At 43.7% G+C, this 20,197-nt stretch overlaps 1 protein-coding gene across 1 annotated transcript in view; it reads right to left on the bottom strand.

The window, feature by feature from the left end:
- The window catches only part of LOC126481939 (uncharacterized), a 935,620-nt gene that overhangs the window by 508,656 nt on the left and 406,767 nt on the right, over window positions 1–20,197 (bottom strand). The window contains exon 2 of the mRNA XM_050105898.1: window positions 6,636–6,672. Coding sequence (XP_049961855.1) covers window positions 6,636–6,672 — 37 coding nt within the window. The remainder of the gene's footprint in view (window positions 1–6,635; window positions 6,673–20,197) is intronic.

Here is a 20,197-nt window from a genome sequence, read left to right as displayed (position 1 = left end):
AAACTGCGACTGAGTGGAATAAGGAGCATCAAGATGGATTCATTCATTTTGATTGTTCCGAAAGGTGTCCAGTCTTTAACCCCGCTGGATGTCTCTCGAATGTGCTAAGAGATTGCACTAAAGGCCAGGGACGACACCTAAGTAGCCTGGCCCACCTGCGCGAATGGTCGTGACGGGAAAAGGAGGACACTGATGTCTCATGTTCTGTACTAAATACCTTGGGGAACCGTGTCACAGCGAATCGGAGCTGCTACGTTTTGGGGGCGTGAAAATTTTTGTCATTTGGTTTTCTTTGAGAAACTGAACATATATTTCGATATTTTGCAATTTAACCAATATATTTAGAAATATAAACCTAACTTACACAATTTAGTGCTTTTACGAAAGTAATAAATATTCCTGTCGTACTGTATGGTTAAATATAGCACCTACGTCACACGAAAAACGAAAACCACTCACATATAGAAAAAAGGTATTTTCATCATTTAGTTACAAACGTAAGGTATGTAAGTTAGTTTATACAAACTGCAACCGACATCAAGTCCCCTTTTACCTTACAGAAAATAAAAAGAGTCATTGATAGTGGCAAAACATCGACTTAACACTTTTAGGCAGAAAAAAGGCGTTTCACAGTAACATATACATCTAAATCTACGTCTACGTGGTTACTCTGCAATTCACACTCAAGTGCCTGGCAGAGGGTTCATCGAACCATTTTCATACTACTTCTCTACCATTCCACTCTCGAATGGCGCGTGGGAAAAAGGAACACCTAAATCTTTCCGTTCGAGCTCTGATTTTTCTTATTTTATTATGATGATCATTTCTCCCTACGTAGGTGGGCGTCAACAAAATATTTTCGTATTAGGAAGAGAAAGTTGGTGATTGCAATTTCGTACATAGATCTCGCCGCAAAGAAAACCTCTTTTGTTTCAGTGACTGCCACGCCAACTCGTGTATCATAGCAGTGACACTCTGTAACACCATAGCTCTAATGCTGTGCTGATTTATTTTGCTTTTGTTTCATTTAATGTTACATTGCTGTGCTTCTGTAAATGTGTTTGTTTGAATAGATAACACAAAACTATATACTCCTTTCTTTGTTAAAACTTTGATGTCATGATTTGATTGTATGCTGTGTAGCATATCTGTCATTTATATTCTTTGTCCCATTTGGAGGGAACAAAACTTACTATATATAATTGTAATTTCTGTGTGAATAATTTTTTGTAGAAATGTCTGTATGTGCAAATGTTCTGTTTTGTTTAAAATGATTGTTTGCTGTTATGTAAACTGCTGATCCTCACTTAGGGTTCTTAGTTAGTTTGCATGTAAAAAGTGTAGTGGTTCCCCTCGGGAACGGAACTGTGTAGCGCGCGCAAATTGTGGTTGGCCTAGGTAGAAAAGGTGGAACTAATAGTCAGTCTGAGACGAGCTACGAGTCGGGGACGAGCCACCAGTCCGTGCACTGCCATGTAAAAGATGCATATTGTGCTGATTTCGAGAGAGGCTTTTCCTGCTTCTTTCCAAAGCCTCGGATGGATGGATAAATAGCTGGAAATATTCTGGAATTTGTATCTATCATCGCCACCAAGAAATGACCGAGTCCAAGCAATTCTGCCTGCAATTCCACCTACCAACATGCAGTTACCACCACATTGCGCAATCATTGCAACGTAATACTATAATGATGTACAGTGAAGGATCAGCTTAATGGATGTGATAATGTGCTGAAATATAAGGTAATTTATATCTGAATTTATGTACCTACCTTGAGTTTTCTCCTCATCATAACACCTCTCAGGGTCCTCTCTGTTTGAACTAAAGTGATTACCGAGTGCCCTTACTGAAAGTACATTAAAAGCCAGTTTTCTAATTAATGCCTCTTGAACATAGTAAAAAGAAAGTTACAGTTAATGTGGCAAGAGAGTGGGTTAAAGTTAATGATGCTTGCTGAAAATAATTTTCCTAGTAAAACTGCTTATTAATGTGTTGTTGCCTACTTCAAAATTAAAAGTTATTAAGATTGAGGCTTATAAAGTTTTGCTTAGTGAATGATCACATTACTGCCTGTTGTAAATCGCAGAAGGTGAGTCAGTATCTTACGTATATGTTAATTTTGTGTTTCACTGTAGTAAAAGTGGGAAATTGCAATAGTAGAAAATTATATGTTCATGATTGCTAAGTGTTTGTCTCTCTTGTGTATTGGAAGTGCATATTAATAGTATAACAAGATACATAGTCTGTCTATTGTGCTAATGCTAGGTAACAAGTAACGGAAAGATCTCTATTTATGAAAACCATAATCTATTTATTAGAAAGACAGTGATAAGTAACCTGTCAGTGAATTTCAACTAACTTTCATTTTAAATAGTAAAGTATTTAACTGAGAGAGACTTAACCTATGTCCAATTTATGATCCTGGATGGAATGTTAATGGTAATGTTATAAAGACCACTCAGTTTGTGTAAGCCCTGAAAGTAATAGCGTGTTTCAGTATCTGTTATAATTTTGCAAATAGTTGGTGCTGCTCTAACTATTAGTCTCAATCTTACCATAAACATATGTATGTGTCAGAGTTCACTGCACTCGCGTGTGACAAAGTATAGGTTGTGTTTATCCATTAAAGTTACTAATAACTATTTTCTTGAACGAGAATGTTAATCATTCTCTTGCCTAGTTAGGATGGCGACCGTTTTCTTTATCCGTTAAACAGCGCAGATAGGCAAAATTTTGTTTGTTACTGTTCAAATATTTACGTAATTCTGACTTTCTTTTCCGATAAGCCACCTCCGTTAGGTGCAATACGGACAAGATAACAAAATTCCTCTCAGAGGGTAGCACTGCTCTGTTGCTTTATACCATAATTGCTTTAACAAAACAGTTTTATTTCACAACCTGTTTCCAGCTTTAAGGTTATGGTACAGCAGTAGCAGATGGTAGTGTTATACGTGGCTTTTCCGTGACAGGACTATTTGTTCTGTTGGGACATACTATGTAATAAACCAAATTTGGTATTTCATAGTACAAGCTACGTAAATGCTGCTGCAGTGTTATAACTCTCACCTCTATTGCACGATAACACGAAACGAGCTGTCCTTCTTTCCACTTTTTCGATGTCCTCCGTGAATCCCACCTGGTAAGCATCCCATACCACGCAGCAATATTTCAGCAGAGGACGGACAAGTGTAATGTAGGCTGTCTCTTTAGTGGGTTTGTAGCACCTTCTAAGTGTTCTGCCAACAAAGCGCAGTCTTTGTTTCGCCTTTCCCACAATATTGTCTATGTGGTCTTTCCAATTTTAGTTGCTGGTAATTGTAATTGCTAGGTATTTACTCGAATTGACAGCCCTTAGATTTGTGTGATTTATCGTATACCCAAAATTTATCGGATTTCTTTTAGTACCCATGTGGATGACCTCGCACTTTTCTTTGTTTAGTGCCAATTGCCACTTTTCGCACCATACAGAAATTCTCTGTAGATCATTTTGTAATTGGGATTGATCGTCTGATGATTTTACTGGACGGTAAATTACAGCGTCATCTGCAAACAATCTAAGGGGACTGCTCACATTATGACCTAGATCATTTCTGTAAAACAGGAACAGCAGAGGGCCCATGACACTCCCTTGCGGAAAGCCAGATATCACTTCCGTCTTAAAAGTCCTGTAAGTAAAGGATAATAACCACGGACAATTAGCCCACATTGTTGCAAAGCACTCGTCAGTTCAACAGAGACATCAAAGCCTGGTGAGAAGACACACCATCCATGACTATCCTCTGGGCATGGGGTGCAGAAGCCACGACCCCCACACACGTGCGTCTGCTGACAACGCCTCATAAGCCGCAGAAATTAGCAGAGGCCCTGGCGTAGGAGTGCCGCTAGAAGGTCCCATGGATTAAATAACCGGGGCACTCTTTGACGCTCGTTGATGGGAGGAGGTTGAGTACGTCGGATACTATGGAGGCGAAGCGTCGCACTTCTCAACAGAGCATCGTCCAGGAAGATAATGGATGCATGTAGTGCAGAGGATGTTTATGCAGAATGAAATGGAGCCCGTGATTTGTCTGCCATTGTGTGTCAAAAAAAAAAAAAAAAAAAAAAAACCTTACTGTTCCATCGTGCAGATCCGTCTGTTCGTCTCCAGCTTTCCATAAGCGAGCTATACCCTCAGCAAGACAGTGGATCACCCCATTGTGCCTGAGTTGAGACATAACTGTTTGAGGAACAATCCGCAGTAATGAAAATGCTTTTGCCGGCCCGAGTGGCCGTGCGGTTCTAGGCGCTACAGTCTGGAACCGAGCGACCGCTACGGTCGCAGGTTCGAATCCTGCCTCGGGCATTGATGTGTGTGATGTCCTTAGGTTAGTTAGGTTTAAGTAGTTCTAAGTTCTAGGCGACTGATGACCTCAGCAGTTAAGTCGCATAGTGCTCAGAGCCATTTTTGAAAATGCTTGTGAGCCCTCCCATTACAGGTCTCCTGATTGTTGAACTCTGTGGTGTGCGTACTGTAAGACCTTCGGTACACACACCATTAGATTATTTGACTTGTCGCTCAAACGAAGTAGGCGAGTGTCAGCAATATGTCTCGTGGTCTTATCGTCGCGTGTTTGTCTTCTGCCGTTAGGTCGGACGACAGAAGTGGCACTTGCACGCTTAGAGTAGCAGATTGACGGTGACCAACTTTAAACAGAACTTGATTAATTTTCACACACATTTATTAAAATAATAACAAGCATAAAAATGACTTAACTTGGTTCTGGATGCTATTTACAACTGACAATCTGAAGTTCCTTTGGTATTGGTACGTTAATCTTATTCTCACATATATCTCTGATACTTGACAAAAGTGTCTACACACTTATCTTCGTGGCTATTTTGTACAGGAACATGGTAATCTTATTAGGCGCAGACTGAAACTTGGCTATAGAGTGGTACAGACAAATGTAGAACTCGTACAGACCGGTGCAGATAAATGCAGACTGGCTACTCGGAGGTCTGTACACTCGTTACAATACCTCGCGCGTTCATGTATCACTGCGAGAGTGTGATCCGCGAGGAGAAAAGGTTCTACGTTAGCAGCAATCTCATTGGCTGCATTACATATTAATACGCGGATCGCGGAAGCAGAATTTGGTCTGTCTCTACGCCAGCGCCATCTCGCAGTGTGGAGACGGACGAGCGCTGCGCCTGCGCTGTTGTGCTTAGCGGGGCGCGCTCTAGTGGGAAAGTTGTGTACGCGCTGACTATGCGGAACTACGTACACAACAAACTCATCTGGGATGAGACAGATAGAGACGCACGCGCCTAGGACGCAATTTGTGTGAGCTGCGGGCCGCTACTGTGCTGTCGTGTAGGAAAGTTCCAAAAGGCGTTAGAAGGCTCAATGATCCTACACCAAGACACGTCGCTGCCGTCATCAGGACGAATGGGGGCGGCAGACGCTGCAAAGAAGATGTCTCATTGAGTAGCTGCTGAGTGTATAAACGAATAAGTCTGTTTTCTCATTTCAGGTAGATCAGAATAAGCAAAATAAACCAATTTTATTAATAACTGTTAAAAATACTGATGTGCTACTCATATAAAATACGGAGACATGAAGATTACAAGCGTGGTTAGCGGTTAAATGATTATTAATGCCCCTCAGTTACGTCATTCTCTGTATGAATTTTTGGAGAAATATAAGATACCACTCACGTAACTATCTAGGCTTCCGCGGGCAGTGTCATGATGATTAAAATTCTACTGGGTATTGTATACAATGTCACCGTACAACACCCAGAAGAATTTTAATCATCCAGAAACGACTTGTTGCTTCCATAGTGTTGGAACTGCACAAACTGAGTTGATTGAATATAAATTAATGAGAGAATAAATAGTTTTTGTTTTTCATAAGAAGCTGAGATACCACATTTAACACAGAAACTGAATGGGTAAGGCAGGAAGGTACTCACAACAAGCCCAAAACGGAAAGAGAAATATGATCGCTTTTTTAATTGAGTTTTAGTGTATGACGCATATATTGAATTTATGGCAGATGACTAATAGTTCACTCCTCTCCTGGTATTACAATTAGCACCGCTAATGAGTGAACAGCCGTAGGATAAATACGCGATGCTTGTCCTTATCGGTATGGTACTTTATATTTATTAAATAACTTTTTACTGCCCATTTGAAAAAAAAAGCGGTGGTAAATGAGTATTGTTGCGTTACCGGATATAATGCAAATTCAAGAGAAGTGTCCCAATCTACTTTAAGCTGCAATGGGCACCTGTGACGAATTGAAACCTTGTGCTCGACCGAGACATGAACTTGGTTGCCTGCCTTGTTAGAAAGTGCTCTTCAAGTGGAGCACCCTTAGAGGGCAGATATACGGTTTTAGTGTGTCACTTTATTTACCGTAGAATTCTTTGATTTGGTTACAGAATACACTGAAGTGTTTTTTAATATACTGGGAGATTAATGGTGGGGAGGGGGATATTTCAATAACTTTTTGACAATTACTTTCTATCTGAAAAATGGATATTATCAAATGAATTTAGCTGAGTGTCATCTAAACTGTTACGTGAAGTATTTTAATGTGAAGTACATATAATAACTTTCGAAATAAACAAGTGAAGTGGTTCAGTACTTACCGATTGTCGGATCCCCAGTACGTAGACTTAGAGGGATCTGCAATAGAAGAAAAGCGTTAAGTTAGAATCTCACTTTTGTCAGTTCGATATGTAGAAACTAAAACTGTATCTTGTATAATCATTCTCTGACTCCTTGCAAGGGGGAGATCATTTCTCACTCAACCTCTTCCAAGAAATACGAATAACTGAATGACTCCTATAGCTAACTTTTTGTATTCGACAACGGAATGCGATGTTTTTTATCCCTCGAGAATATTTAAAAAATCATTCAAAGCTGATTAAAGTATGTATGAATTCTTCTGAAGGTTTTAGTGTAAGAAATTTTTTTCTTCACTCAGTTGCGTCACAACATCATTCCACCAGGGCAAAGAAAGTACATTAATAGCATTTTTGTTTACATCTTTTAGTGTAAAGTACAGCGAATACAACTACTAACGTTTCTAACGCGTGACTTAAACATGTGTGTCCAGAAGACCCAACAACCTCAGACAGCTCCGTTGAGCCACAAATTAAACTCTTCTCACTTCGACTCAGGCTCACAGTACTGAACGGAAGCTTAATATTATGGAAATGTAAAATACATTTGATTTCTATACAGTTCTTGTTGACGTCGATCCCTGTTAATTCAGTAGCTTATACATGTTTTAAAGTGTCTGTCTTCACTTACTGTACCTGTGTTCCTTTTATGATGTAGATTCTTGATCCTTCATCCTTTGAAGTAGTCCTACAGCAAGATTCTGTCCTGGCGTACGATGATACTACAGACTGGATTTATGTGTCTATATACCAGTACTCAGTCGTACAAACTACTGTGCAGTTCAAAGATTGAAGCTTAACTCCAAATATCGGTATTTTATTTTTTATTGATCGCATGTTTTGATGAAGTATTCTTATGTCTGTGAAAAGGCGCATGTTACTTTTTACAATGGTTTCTTTTTTGTGACATGTAGTGACAGTGCCATATGGTGTGTCAGAATGTACCTTGTGGGTGATTGTTGTAGGTTTTTTTGAAATGATGGAGTTACGCTCTAGGCGGGGGAATCAGTGGTCTGGATTTGTCCAAAGCAACCTACTTCTTATACCCACTCCAACAGATATATGAACATGTATGGTCCGAGATCTATTTTCTATACTTCCATGAATCAGCTACATCAAATTTCCCTTCTATTCCCTAGTTAGATGTAAGCCATGACTAGTGGAACCCCATCTATCCATGGTCCCGAATGGTACTAGAGCAACTTGCGTGAAGTCAGCTGTTATCAGCGACATTTCTAATCGCACATTAACCACCCCACTGTTTCATTAAGGTGGGGAAGATTATGATGCCGAAATAGTTCGACAAAGAGTGCATTGGTGCCACGAGTCAAGGAAGCTGTCCTGCCCAGGTCACCACCTATGTTGTATGAAACTTGTCCGTACCCAAACTGTTCTCCACTCCACCACTGGAACTACGTGGCTCTCTTTTAAAATTTTTGCATAAAGATCCTATGTCCTCTATCATTTGACTTTGTGCTGCATTTGGTTGCAATATGCTGGTGACTGAACGATGCCCTTAAATTCTACTATATGAGGACCTACACGTGGCCCACGGCTACTACGTAGCAGCAGCACTTTCTTCTTCGTAGCACTTGACACAATCCTAAGCTTCCTGATTTCCGTCGAAATGTGCTACGCATTTCCTATTCCTAGTCCCTACCAGAGGATCTTCTCCACTTAGTACTTCCCCTTGAAACCTGTTCTTAGGGTTCATGTACAGCTATTCTGCCTGCGTGCAGACAAACACAGAAATTTACACACCTTCTGTCTACTCTACTGTCTTGTCAAGGAGCACTGTGCCCTTCTTATCTCTCCTCAACATTAACGCTCTTGTCTTAAAAAAAAAAAAAAAAAAAAAAAAACATGGAACAAACACGTGCTCCTATCAGAGCAAAATCCTTTCTGCCCCTCTCCATCACTCAGCCATTCTCCCGAAGTCTTCTCAGAGACAGGAACCCTACTCTGGAATAAACTCAAACATTATATTAGAGAACTGAATAATATCTCCAGCTTCAGAAGACAGTTGATGACATGTTCCATAAAATTTCGGGTGTGCAGCTGCATAAATTCAGCTTCTTCTTCTAATTTTTCGGCTGAATACCGTCCAGCCATCTCCAGAGTGAGCCGAGGTGACTAACGCTCCAACACTTGCTCCGTCCTTTTAAACCCGAGGACCGAACGACTGCGTATGTGGCCAAAGATACACAAGGCGCTAGAGGCGCTATTAGGCGGCAAAGAGGTGTAACATATGCATGGAAATTAAATCTATGGCTACGCAGTCGATCCACACGGTGATATCGACGTGTCACGGAAAGCTGCACCATCGCGACGTCTTTGTGATTTAATTACAGAAATTACGCCTCTTTGCCGCCTATCAACGTCTCTGGCGCCTTGTGTATCTTTGGCCGCATACGCAGTGGTTCGGTCCTCGGGTTTAAAAGGACGCAGCAAGTGTTGGAGCGCTAGTCACCTCGGCTCACTCTGGAGATGGCTGGACGGTGTTCAGCCGAAAAATTAGAAGAAGAAGCTGAATTTATGCGGCTGCACGCCCGAAATATTATGGAACAGTCTTTGCGCCACGAAAACATGAAGATGCACAGTTGATGGCGTATCTACTAAAGCAAAAATAAGGATAACCATTATATCTGTAGCATTCACTACCCTTTTACATCCTCTTTTCAACCTAACCTTCCTCATTTCACAGTATTCTTAGCCGATGCAGTCTCCATAAATTTCCTTTTCCCCAGGACTCGTTATATCAGAAAACATCTATCTTGCACACCTTTAATTTCTTTTTATAACTGCCAATATCATTATCGTTATTATTATCATTATTGTTATTATTATCCGTGGCAGCAACTGAAGTAGTACAAGTGGCTCTATGGTCATCAGTCCCCTAGAACTTAGAACTACTTAAACCTAACTAACCTAAGGACAGCACACAACACCCAGTCATCACGAGGCAGAGAAAATCCCTGGCCCCGCCGGGAATCAAACCCGGGAACCCGGGCGTGGGAAGCGAGAACTCTACCGCACGACCACGAGCTGCGGACGAAAGTAGTACAAGTACTACCAGTATTAACTTCAGTAGTTCATAGTCAGTATAATTTACTCACACTGCCACTTCAGACACTCAAATCATTTCAATACTAGACGTCATATTAAAACTGTTCTTAGGTAAGTATGACGTGAAGAAAGGTACTGCATGTCTGAAAACCCGGTCCGATGTCAGAGAGGGCCTAATGACCCTTACGAGATCAGATTGAATAACTAAATAAATTCAATGAAACTATCAGATTGCAATCTCGTTCTCCCTGCCAGTCACCAAACACCCTCCCACCCTCTGCCTCCCTTGATCCTGATGAGTTCCTTCCTTGCGTCCTCCAACTGTACCTGAAGTACACAGATCGCCTCTTCCTGCTCCTTTATCAAAATGTTCTTGCTGCATACTCAGCAGTTCCAGAAGAGGCCTTTGCAGTTTACCCGATGTTCTGCCCATTAGATTCTCTCCCCCTCCCCCCCCCCCCCCCCAAGTGAAAATATTTTCTGTAAGATTGGCTACAAATCCCCCTACTCACCGCCATATAACAGGTCGGTCCCACATTACTCGCTCATGGTCAAAGTAATTTTAGTAAGAATAATGAAATTACTCTGATTTGTTAATGAATCGTCATTAACTGTCTTAGCCACTGTACGTGGAAGTAGCTGGATCAGCTGGTTATTGGTTCACGTGTAATAAGTTTTCTTTGTTCGGCAGTTACCACGACTTCTTTTTCGCAGAATGGAAATGAAACACTTCTACCTGGTCATCCGGAATGGAATTACTGCATACTATTTTCTGCAATAAAGGAGTCAGGTAATGACGTCTGACTGAACTTCCAATACGATATCGATTTAACAATCAGCTAAATGGAGACTTTATGGCTGATGATTACAGTAGATAGTGATCGCACATTAAAAGTGTCTTTCCTTTTGTACTCAGAGGTGATTACTTCCGAGAAAACTAACTCGTTATTTCATGTACGTACATCCATAACGGTTCCTACACGGAAGGCAGTTAACATTGCTTTTCATTCCTCTACCAGGAATTTATTGATTTTCTATGTCCGTTATATAAAACTTTCTAAAGAGTAGTTAGTTACAATGCAATAATCATATGTAACTGAAAATTAATAACAACTTGAAGATACTTGGTATTGATTTGCTGGTGCTAATCTCAACCATGATAATAGTAGTGCTACTGATGTGGTTGCTACTGGAGAAGCGATTCTTTGGTTAGCGTTATCATTGTGGAATTGCTCAGGACTAACATGGTGGAGAGGGAAATGACAGTGGGCACGTAGCGGTCTATGAAGTTCTAACGATTTGTACGATAAAGAAAGAAATGGGATGTTTCAGAGCCCTGGTGGAGCTGAAGAAGTAATCAAGTGAATTTGTAAGCATAGGCTTCTGCGGTCGTTGTCACTGTCAGTGCCAATAAAAATTTTCTGGGCTACTGACCGCATTGTCGATATATAAAATTGTCCAACTTTTCGGCCACTATTGCGAGTCGCCTTCCTCGGGGCTAGTGCTGAGCTGATTGTTGACTGAGAGAGACTTTAGATTTTATATAGTAGTGGAGGAAGGTATATCTTTCATATCATTGATAGGGTAGTTGCGGATAGAAGGAGGGGTGTTAGGCGTTATATTATTGGTCTTTATACTATTCTTTGCCATTGCTGGATAAAGACGTGCTTGGCTGATGTTTGCATTATTTCTTGCCATTGGTGGAAACAGGCGAGGAGGAAACGGGCGGTAGCTGTGACTTAGCGCTGTTTACTTGTTACCAGGTGCGGGCTGCGGCGTGCCAGCGCTCTGTGTACGTACGACCACTGCGGTCTCCCGCGCCCTTGTGTGAGCTGCTATGAGCGCGCTGTCCTTCCATAGCGTTGTCACTGTTGGCAGCCAGTACACCGGAAGCCTATACCCGTCCTCTCAATTCATGTTGGCGGGGGGCCTGGCTATTTCCATCGCCTCTCTAATCTTCCATCTTAATGTAAATGGCTGTTTCGTCAGTGCGCAGGCTTCACGGAATATCATCTCTTTATCGCACTCACCCTGGTGTTCCGCAATCACTGACTAGTGCTTTGGGCCAGAGGGGTATATCTTTCATGCTCTGCGATCCGTCTGCTGATTGACCACCCCTGTCTTGCCTACATACACCAATCCACACTCGCAACCGATTTCGTTGACTCCTGCGGTGTTTATCTTGTCTTCCGCATCTTTCGTTGAGCCTAGAATATCTTTTATTTTGATATTGCTTCGAAAGTTTGGACTGATGCCGGATCGGGGGAGAATTTTGGTTCAAATGGCTCTGAGCACTATGGGACTTAACATCTTAGGTCATCAGTCCCCTAGAACGTAGAACTACTTAAACCTAGCCAACCTAAGGACATCACACACATCCATGCCCGAGGCAGGATTCGAACCTGCGACCGTAGCAGTCGCACGGTTCCGGACTGCGCGCCTAGAACCGAGAGACCACCGCGGCCGGCGAGGTTCGAGTCCTCCCTCGGGCATGGGTGTGTGTGTTTGTCCTTAGGATAATTTAGGTTAAGTAGTGTTTAAGCTTAGGGACTGATGACCTTAGCAGTTAAGTCCCATAAGATTTCACACACATTTGAAATTTTTTTGCTAGCGATGAAGTGGGGATTTTCTCGTACAACCATTTCAAGAATGTACCGTGTACATCAGGAATCCAGCAAAACATCAAATCTCCGACATTAAATCTGAGGCCGAAAAAAGATCCTGCAAGAACGGGACCAACGACGACTGAAGAGAATCGCTCAGCGTGACAGAAGTGCAATACTTCCGCAAATTGCTGCAGATTTCAGTGCTGGGCTATCAACAAGTGTCAGCGTACGAACCATTCAACAAAACATCATCGATATAGACTTTCGGAGTCTAAGGCCCACTCTTGTACCCTTGATGACTGCACGACACAAAGCTTTAGGCCTCGCCTGGGTCCGCCAATACCGACAGAGGACTGTTCACGACTGGGAACATGTTAGCTCTTCAGAGAATAAAGACCAATAAAGAACGCTTAACACCCCTCCTCCTGTCCTCAGGTACCCTATCAAATTACTTAAACAGCTTCCTCCGCTAGTACATAAGATCTAAAGTCTCTCATTCAGCTGACAGCTCAGCGCTAGCCCTGAGGAGAACCACTGGCTATAGCGGCCGAAACAACGTCGGACAATTTTATATATTGATAATGCGATTAACAGCCCAAGAGAATTTTATTGACGGTGGTTAAGCGAAGTATGAAAAGAATCTTCGTCACTGAGATCTTAGAAAAGATAGAGGTGTAAGGGCGCAATGTTAGAGTAATATGGATGATGCAGTGTCATCTTTCGGCCATGCTCACGAAAAACTGCTTTCTTTGCGTGACGAAATGTGGGCGTGCAATATAGTGTTGCAGCAGCACATTATTCAGTTTCCCCGGGCCATCCTTCTCTGTTGAGACGGCAGGATGTCTGAGTTGTTAGCAGTAAACATCAGCAGCTCCGGCTGAAGAGCAATATTTTTTCCACTAGATGGAAACGTTTTTAGATGGCGTCACCAGCAGCAATCTTGGGTGCGTCGATATCACTCACAAGGTAACTCAAGAAGAGCAGAAAGGACTGCAAAACCGATTACGTGACGATTTATTTGGCTGCCGCTCACTTCCCATGCGTCACACTTGTGCTAATGCCTTTTACGTGCAAGTGTCTCACAATGGATGTGTGTTTGAACGTCATCAAGCCTGATGATTTTACTGTCGATTGACTTACATCATCATTGATTCAAGGGGTTGAATGGAATGACCTTCAACAGCATGAAGAATCATTTTCATTAATGTGCATCTGTTCCAAACGGAAGAACCGTTTTATTAGCATGTTTTCACCAGCTGCAATCTCCTCTACGAACGCAACAAATACAGTGAAGGCGTCTGTATTCAAAAATGGTTCAAATGGCTCTGAGCACTATGGGACTTAACTTCTGAGGTCATCAGTCCTCTATAACTTAGAACTACTTAAACCTAACTAACCTAAGAACGTCACACACATACATGCCCGAGGCAGGATTCGAACCTGCGACCGTAGCGGTCTCGCGGTTCCAGACTGTAGAAGGCGTCCGTATTTAAATACAGAGATATGTAAACAGGCGGAATACGGCGCGGCGATCGGTAACGCCTATATACGACAACAAGTGTCTGGTGCAGTTGTTAGATCAGTTACTACTCCTACAATGGCACGTTATCAAAATTTGGCCGGCCGCGGTGGTCTCGCGGTTAAGGCGCACAGTCCGGAACCGCGCGACTGCTACGGTCGCAGGTTCGAATCCTGCCTCGGGCATGGATGTGTGTGATGTCCTTAGGTTAGTTAGGTTTAAGTAGTTCTAAGTTATAGGGGACTGATGACCACAGAAGTTAAGTCCCATAGTGCTCAGAGCCATTTGAGCCATTCAAAATTTGAGTGAGTTTGAACGCGGTGTTATAGTCGCCGCACGTGCGATGGGACACGGTATCTCCGAGGTAGCGATGAAGTGGGGATTTTCTCGTGCAGCCATTTCACGAATGTACCGTGTATATCAGGAATCCAGCAAAACATCAACTCTCCGACATCAAGTCTGCGGCCGAAAAAAGATTCTGCAAGAACGAGACCAACGTCGCCTGAAGATGACCGTTCAGCGTGACAGAAGTGCAAACCTTCCGCAAATTGCTGCAGATGTCAGTGCTGGGCCATCAACAATTGTCAGCGTGCGAACCATTCAACAAAACATCATCGATATGGACTTTCGGGCCTAAGGCCCACTGTTTTGCCCTTGATGACTGCACGACACAAAGCTTTACGTCTCGCTCGGGCCAGCCAATTGGACTGTTGATGACAGGAAGCATGTTGTCTGGCCAGACGGGCATCGTTTCAAGTTGTATCGAGCGGATGGACTTGTACGGGTATGTAGACAATGTAATCAATCCATAGACCCTGCATGTCAGCAGAGGATGGTTCGAGCTGGTGGAGGCTTTGTAATGGTGCGGGACGTGTGCAGTTGGAGTGATGTGGAACCCCTGATACGTCTAGTTACGTAAGAATCCTGTCTGATCACCTGCATCCATTCGTAAACACGAACAAACGTTGTGCATTACGACGGACTTGGCCAGTTTCAGCAGGACAATGCGACACCCCACACGTCCAGAATTGCTACAGTGTGTCTCTTCTCAGTTTAAACACTTCCACTGATCACCAAACTCCCCTGACATGATCATTATTGAACATGTCTGGGATGCCTTACAACGAGGTGTTCAGAAGAGATCTCCACCCCCTCGTATTCTTACGGAAGTATGGATAGCCACACACGATTCATGGTGTCAGTTCCCTTACTTACACTTGGCGGCCGAACTTCCCCGAATGGGGCCTCCCGGCCAACGATGCCATACGCTCATTTCATTTCCATTTTCGCACACGTCGGGGAGGTAGTTAGTAGACAGTTTTGTATTTCGATAGCGAGAATCCGATATCCGACTAATCAGCGTCTGCCTGGAGTATCAAATTGGTAAGATTATCTTATTGGAGCAATGTTCTGAGAAATCATGGGACGTGTTAGTCGGCGTCGTAGTGCATATTTAATGTGTGTAAAGCATCGTGTTTAAGGGTGTTTTGTTGGTGAAGACATTGAACAGTGAGACACGTCAGATGGCGTTGCATTGAATTATTCAGTCTGTTTAAGCCATCGTGTTTGGTGCTGCTGTGTGTCTGCACTGCCTCCTTGTAGACACATGTGCAGATAGCTATGGTCCTTCAGCTAGGTTCTGATGACATTAAGTTTTCGCTCCCAATTGTTCGTATCCATGAGCTTGGGATTCGTCCTTAACCATAATCCGAGCTGGAGTCTCTCTTCAGTTACATCAAACCAGTGCGCACCTATTGCACTATTGTAAGAACCGAGATGCATTATTCTGGATTTTTGAAGATTCAGTTTTGCGCCAAACGACCGTGAGTACTGGTGTACCAAACGCCGCACTTCATCGACCTCACTATTTGTATTTACAATAACCGTGACAAACTGTCTTAATATTGAGGATCTGTATTCCTCTCCATTTCTGGTGCATTGTCGAAAGCAAAGGTAACACCGCGGTCGTATATAATGTCATAGACAGTGGACATGCTTGATGTACTGATTGTTGAGCTGGAAACGTTTCAGTCAGTTGTCCATTGATTTTAATTCATGAAAAAAAAACCACTGATACATTTACGTATGACAGTCATAAAGTGGTCGTTGAAACCCATTTTCTGCATGGTGCTGAATAAGAAGCCATGGCTGATCCTACCAAAGGCTTTATCCAAATCTAAAAACAATAAATAAAGACTATTGTCACTTATCCAAGTGAGATTTATGACGTCCCTATACTCATATAAGGCGTCTAGCACTGCTCTTCCATTTATTGCACTCGTTTGGTAAGGACCTATGACATTTTGCAGGAGTGGCTTCATCCTTCTCTTCAGGGTGCGAGTGAGAATTTTAAAGTCAGCGTTGAGTAAGGTTAAGTGGTCGTAAATCGTGAATCCTCTCGCTGCTTGTTTTTTTCGGAATGAGTACAATCATTCCCTCCACAAATACAGGAGGGAACGCCTGGTTAGTTAATAACTCATTGAACATATCGGTGACCTCATTCCCTATTATGTCCCACATGTGTACGTACAATTCGCTCGGGAGCCCATTGCGACCAGCTGACTTGTTCCTCGGAGCGTCGTTAATTATCGTTTTATTTCGTCCTGAGTTATATGTTCGATTACACAGGCATATCCTTCTCATGTATTCCCGTCGTAACGTTTGCTAAAAGTTATTCATCGTACAGTCTCTCTACTTCCGTTCCATCTTATAGATCCCTATAATATTCCGCCATATATTGTTTTATGGCGGTATGAGTAGTGTACTCCGGTCTGAGTAGTATACTCCGGTCTGAGTAGTATACTTTCCTCCGTAATCGTCGGCTAGCGCGGTTATTATTCTCAGTTTCCCTTTACGTGTCTCCCTTATTACGTGGTATAACGACGTACATTCCTGTATAAGATCGTCCAAGCCTCGCGCCCGCATATGCACCCCGTCCAAGCACTGCCGGGCTAGGGCCGTTATTTTCGACTTAAAGCGTTTCAGTATGATGATGTTAGCCCAAAGGCCATCTGGTTGTTGATAAAGGTCTCGCAAGCAAGAGAAGTAATATTCCGCAGTTTGTCTGCACCAATATGCTTGGGCCTTTGCATAGCGTATAACGCATTTACGAAGTACGGGTTTTGCGTATTCGTTTGGGAGCGTAAGCATTTATGCCAAGTCAGTTTAATCTGTTGCTTAAGTTAAACATCCTGAAATAGTGAGACGTTAAATTGCCATACCCCACGGCCACGAAAAGTTTTTTATCGGATATACCTGAATGAAATATGGTATGCACAATGGTCGGAGAAGTTTATAGGTCATATCTCACAGTCATCAACATTGCACATGAATTCTTTAGTAACATAGATTCTATCTAACTTGCTTGCTGACTTGCTACTGACGTAAGTACACTCATGGAAATTGAAATAAGAACACCGTGAATTCATTGTCCCAGGAAGGGGAAACTTTATTGACACATTCCTGGGGTCAGATACATCACATGATCACACTGACAGAACCACAGGCACAGAGACACAGGCAACAGAGCATGCACAATGTCGGCACTAGTACAGTGTATATCCACCTTTCGCAGCAATGCAGGCTGCTGTTCTCCCATGGAGACGATCGTAGAGATGCTGGATGTAGTCCTGTGGAACGGCTTGCCATGCCATTTCCACCTGGCGCCTCAGTTGGACCAGCGTTCGTGCTGGACGTGCAGACCGCGTGAGACGACGCTTCATCCAGTCCCAAACATGCTCAATGGGGGACAGATCCGGAGATCTTGCTGGCCAGGGTAGTTGACTTACACCTTCTAGAGCACGTTGGGTGGCACGGGATACATGCGGACGTGCATTGTCCTGTTGGAACAGCAAGTTCCCCTCGACGATCACCAGTGGTGTACGGCCAGTGTAGGAGATCGCTCCCCACACCATGATGCCGGGTGTTGGCCCTGTGTACCTCGGTCGTATGCAGTCCTGATTGTGGCGCTCACCTGCACGGCGCCAAACACGCATACGACCGTCATTGGCGCCAAGGCAGAAGCGACTCTCATCGCTGAAGACGACACGTCTCCATTCGTCCCTCCATTCACGCGTGTCGCGACACCACTGGAGGCGGGCTGCACGATGTTGGGGCGTGAGCGGAAGACGGCCTAACGGTGTGCGGGACCGTAGCCCAGCTTCATGGAGACGGTTGCGAATGGTCCTCGCCGATACCCCAGGAGCAACAGTGTCCCTAATTTGCTGGGAAGTGGCGGTGCGGTCCCTTACGGCACTGCGTAGGATCCTACGGTCTTGGCGTGCATCCGTGCGTCGCTGCGGTCCGGTCCCAGGTCGACGGGCACGTGCACCTTCCGCCGACCACTGGCGACAACATCGATGTACTGTGGAGACCTCACGCCCCACGTGTTGAGCAATTCGGCGGTACGTCCACCCGGCCTCCCGCATGCCCACAATACGCCCTCGCTCAAAGTCCGTCAACTGCACATACGGTTCACGTCCACGCTGTCGCGGCATGCTACCAGTGTTAAAGACTGCGATGGAGCTCCGTATGCCACGGCAAACTGGCTGACACTGACGGCGGCGGTGCACAAATGCTGCGCAGCTAGCGCCATTCGACGGCCAACACCGCGGTTCCTGGTGTGTCCGCTGTGCCGTGCGTGTGATCATTGCTTGTACAGCCCTCTCGCAGTGTCCGGAGCAAGTATGGTGGGTCCGACACACCGGTGTCAATGTGTTCTTTTTTCCATTTCCAGGAGTGTATATCCGATATGGTGGGGATTCAAGTAAGTCCAGATGTCTTGCAGCTCTAATTGAGTCAGTAATGTTTGTAGCTCTTGACAAGTGTTAAAATAGGGCGTCTGATCTTCACAGCGCAACACACAGTTAAAATCTCCGGCAAGCGTGGCGGCGGCCCCAACGTTCTTTAACAGTTCAACTATCCCATTCCGATAAAAGTTACTTCTGTTCCCTCTTTCATTAGTCCCAGATGGCGCATATACTTTAATTAAAATGAGTTCATGAAGTTGGACAGTTATACCACGACCAGTCTCTAAAAGAGCTTGAGCTCGACACACGATACCCTCTTTGAATAAAACCGCTGTTCCTCCTTCATTTCTGATGTTGATGATTGCTTCATAACCTGTTATGTCCGCTACTTTAGTTGTTGCAACCTCTTGTAACATGGTAACATCTATGTCAGCAGCATAAAGATAATCTTTCAAACATTGTAGCTTTGCCGCCGAACTTATTCGAGAGACATTAACTGTAGCCAGCTTGTAAGTCTGCATATAACTGTTTACCACTGCTCCGTATCTTCCGACCAAAGCGTGCTCGGAACCGGAAGAGTCCCGGAAGATGCTGTCAAGGCTGTAGTCATGTGATTTTCTAACTGCATCTGAACGACCTCATTCCGAATGGGAGCCATTACCCTTAATTCACTAACCACCACCGTTATCCTTGTCTGAGATTTCTTAAGGATTTCTCTTATGTGTGTTCTTTTCCTTTCAAATTTCTGTGTCTCTTCCTGACTTTGTATTCTAGGAGGCCGTTTCGTTTGTTTAGACTACTTTTTTGAATTGTCTTTACTTGATACTGGTTGATCACACCGGTCGCAAAATGTTGGGTTGTTTGGTTTTGTGTCCTCGTCAATTAGCATGTCACTACCTACTGATGACATTGGAACATCATCGGGGTTGCAACCTAGTGGTACCTCGGGATGTTTAACAGACAGTAATTTCTTTTCCAGGTGTCTTGCCACCATCTAAGGTCTGGGGATTAGTCTCTCCTGGAGAGGCCTGATTCGAAAATGTTGGCGGGATAACCGTCGAACTCTGTTCATTTGTCAATACGCTACGTGCAGTTGAATCCTGATTTCCTTCATTTTCTCCCTGACGTGATATGTCAGGGCCCTGCCCATTCCCGGTTTCCTGTAATGGGGATGACAAGGTCTCCGCGTACGACAGTTTTTGTTGATGTCGCCCATCGCCCGCGGAGGTGAGTGCCTGGTTTTCTCTTCATAAAGATTTGACACGGGGACAGGTCGCCTTAAGATGATCCGCGGATCCGCATACTACGGAGGTCCTGGTTGGCCATCATAAACAACTAAGACTCTGACGCCTTGAGCCATAATGTACGACGGGATATGCTTATGAAGATCAATTCTAACATTTCGTACACCATTGTCAACATTGAAATGTTTGTTGCCTGTCCATTTCTCACCAGTAACCTGCAAAACCGTTCCATGAGGTGTCAACGCTTGTTTGATGAGATTGTAAGGTGTCAGGCAAATCCAACACCTTCCATGAAAACCCTGACATGATAGCAAATCCGGCAGTATGTCACATAGCTCCAAAT

Source organism: Schistocerca serialis, chromosome 5 (assembly GCF_023864345.2).
Source record: "Schistocerca serialis cubense isolate TAMUIC-IGC-003099 chromosome 5, iqSchSeri2.2, whole genome shotgun sequence".
In the NCBI taxonomy this organism is placed as follows: domain Eukaryota; kingdom Metazoa; phylum Arthropoda; class Insecta; order Orthoptera; family Acrididae; genus Schistocerca; species Schistocerca serialis.
This window is presented reverse-complemented; position numbering and strand designations above follow the sequence as displayed.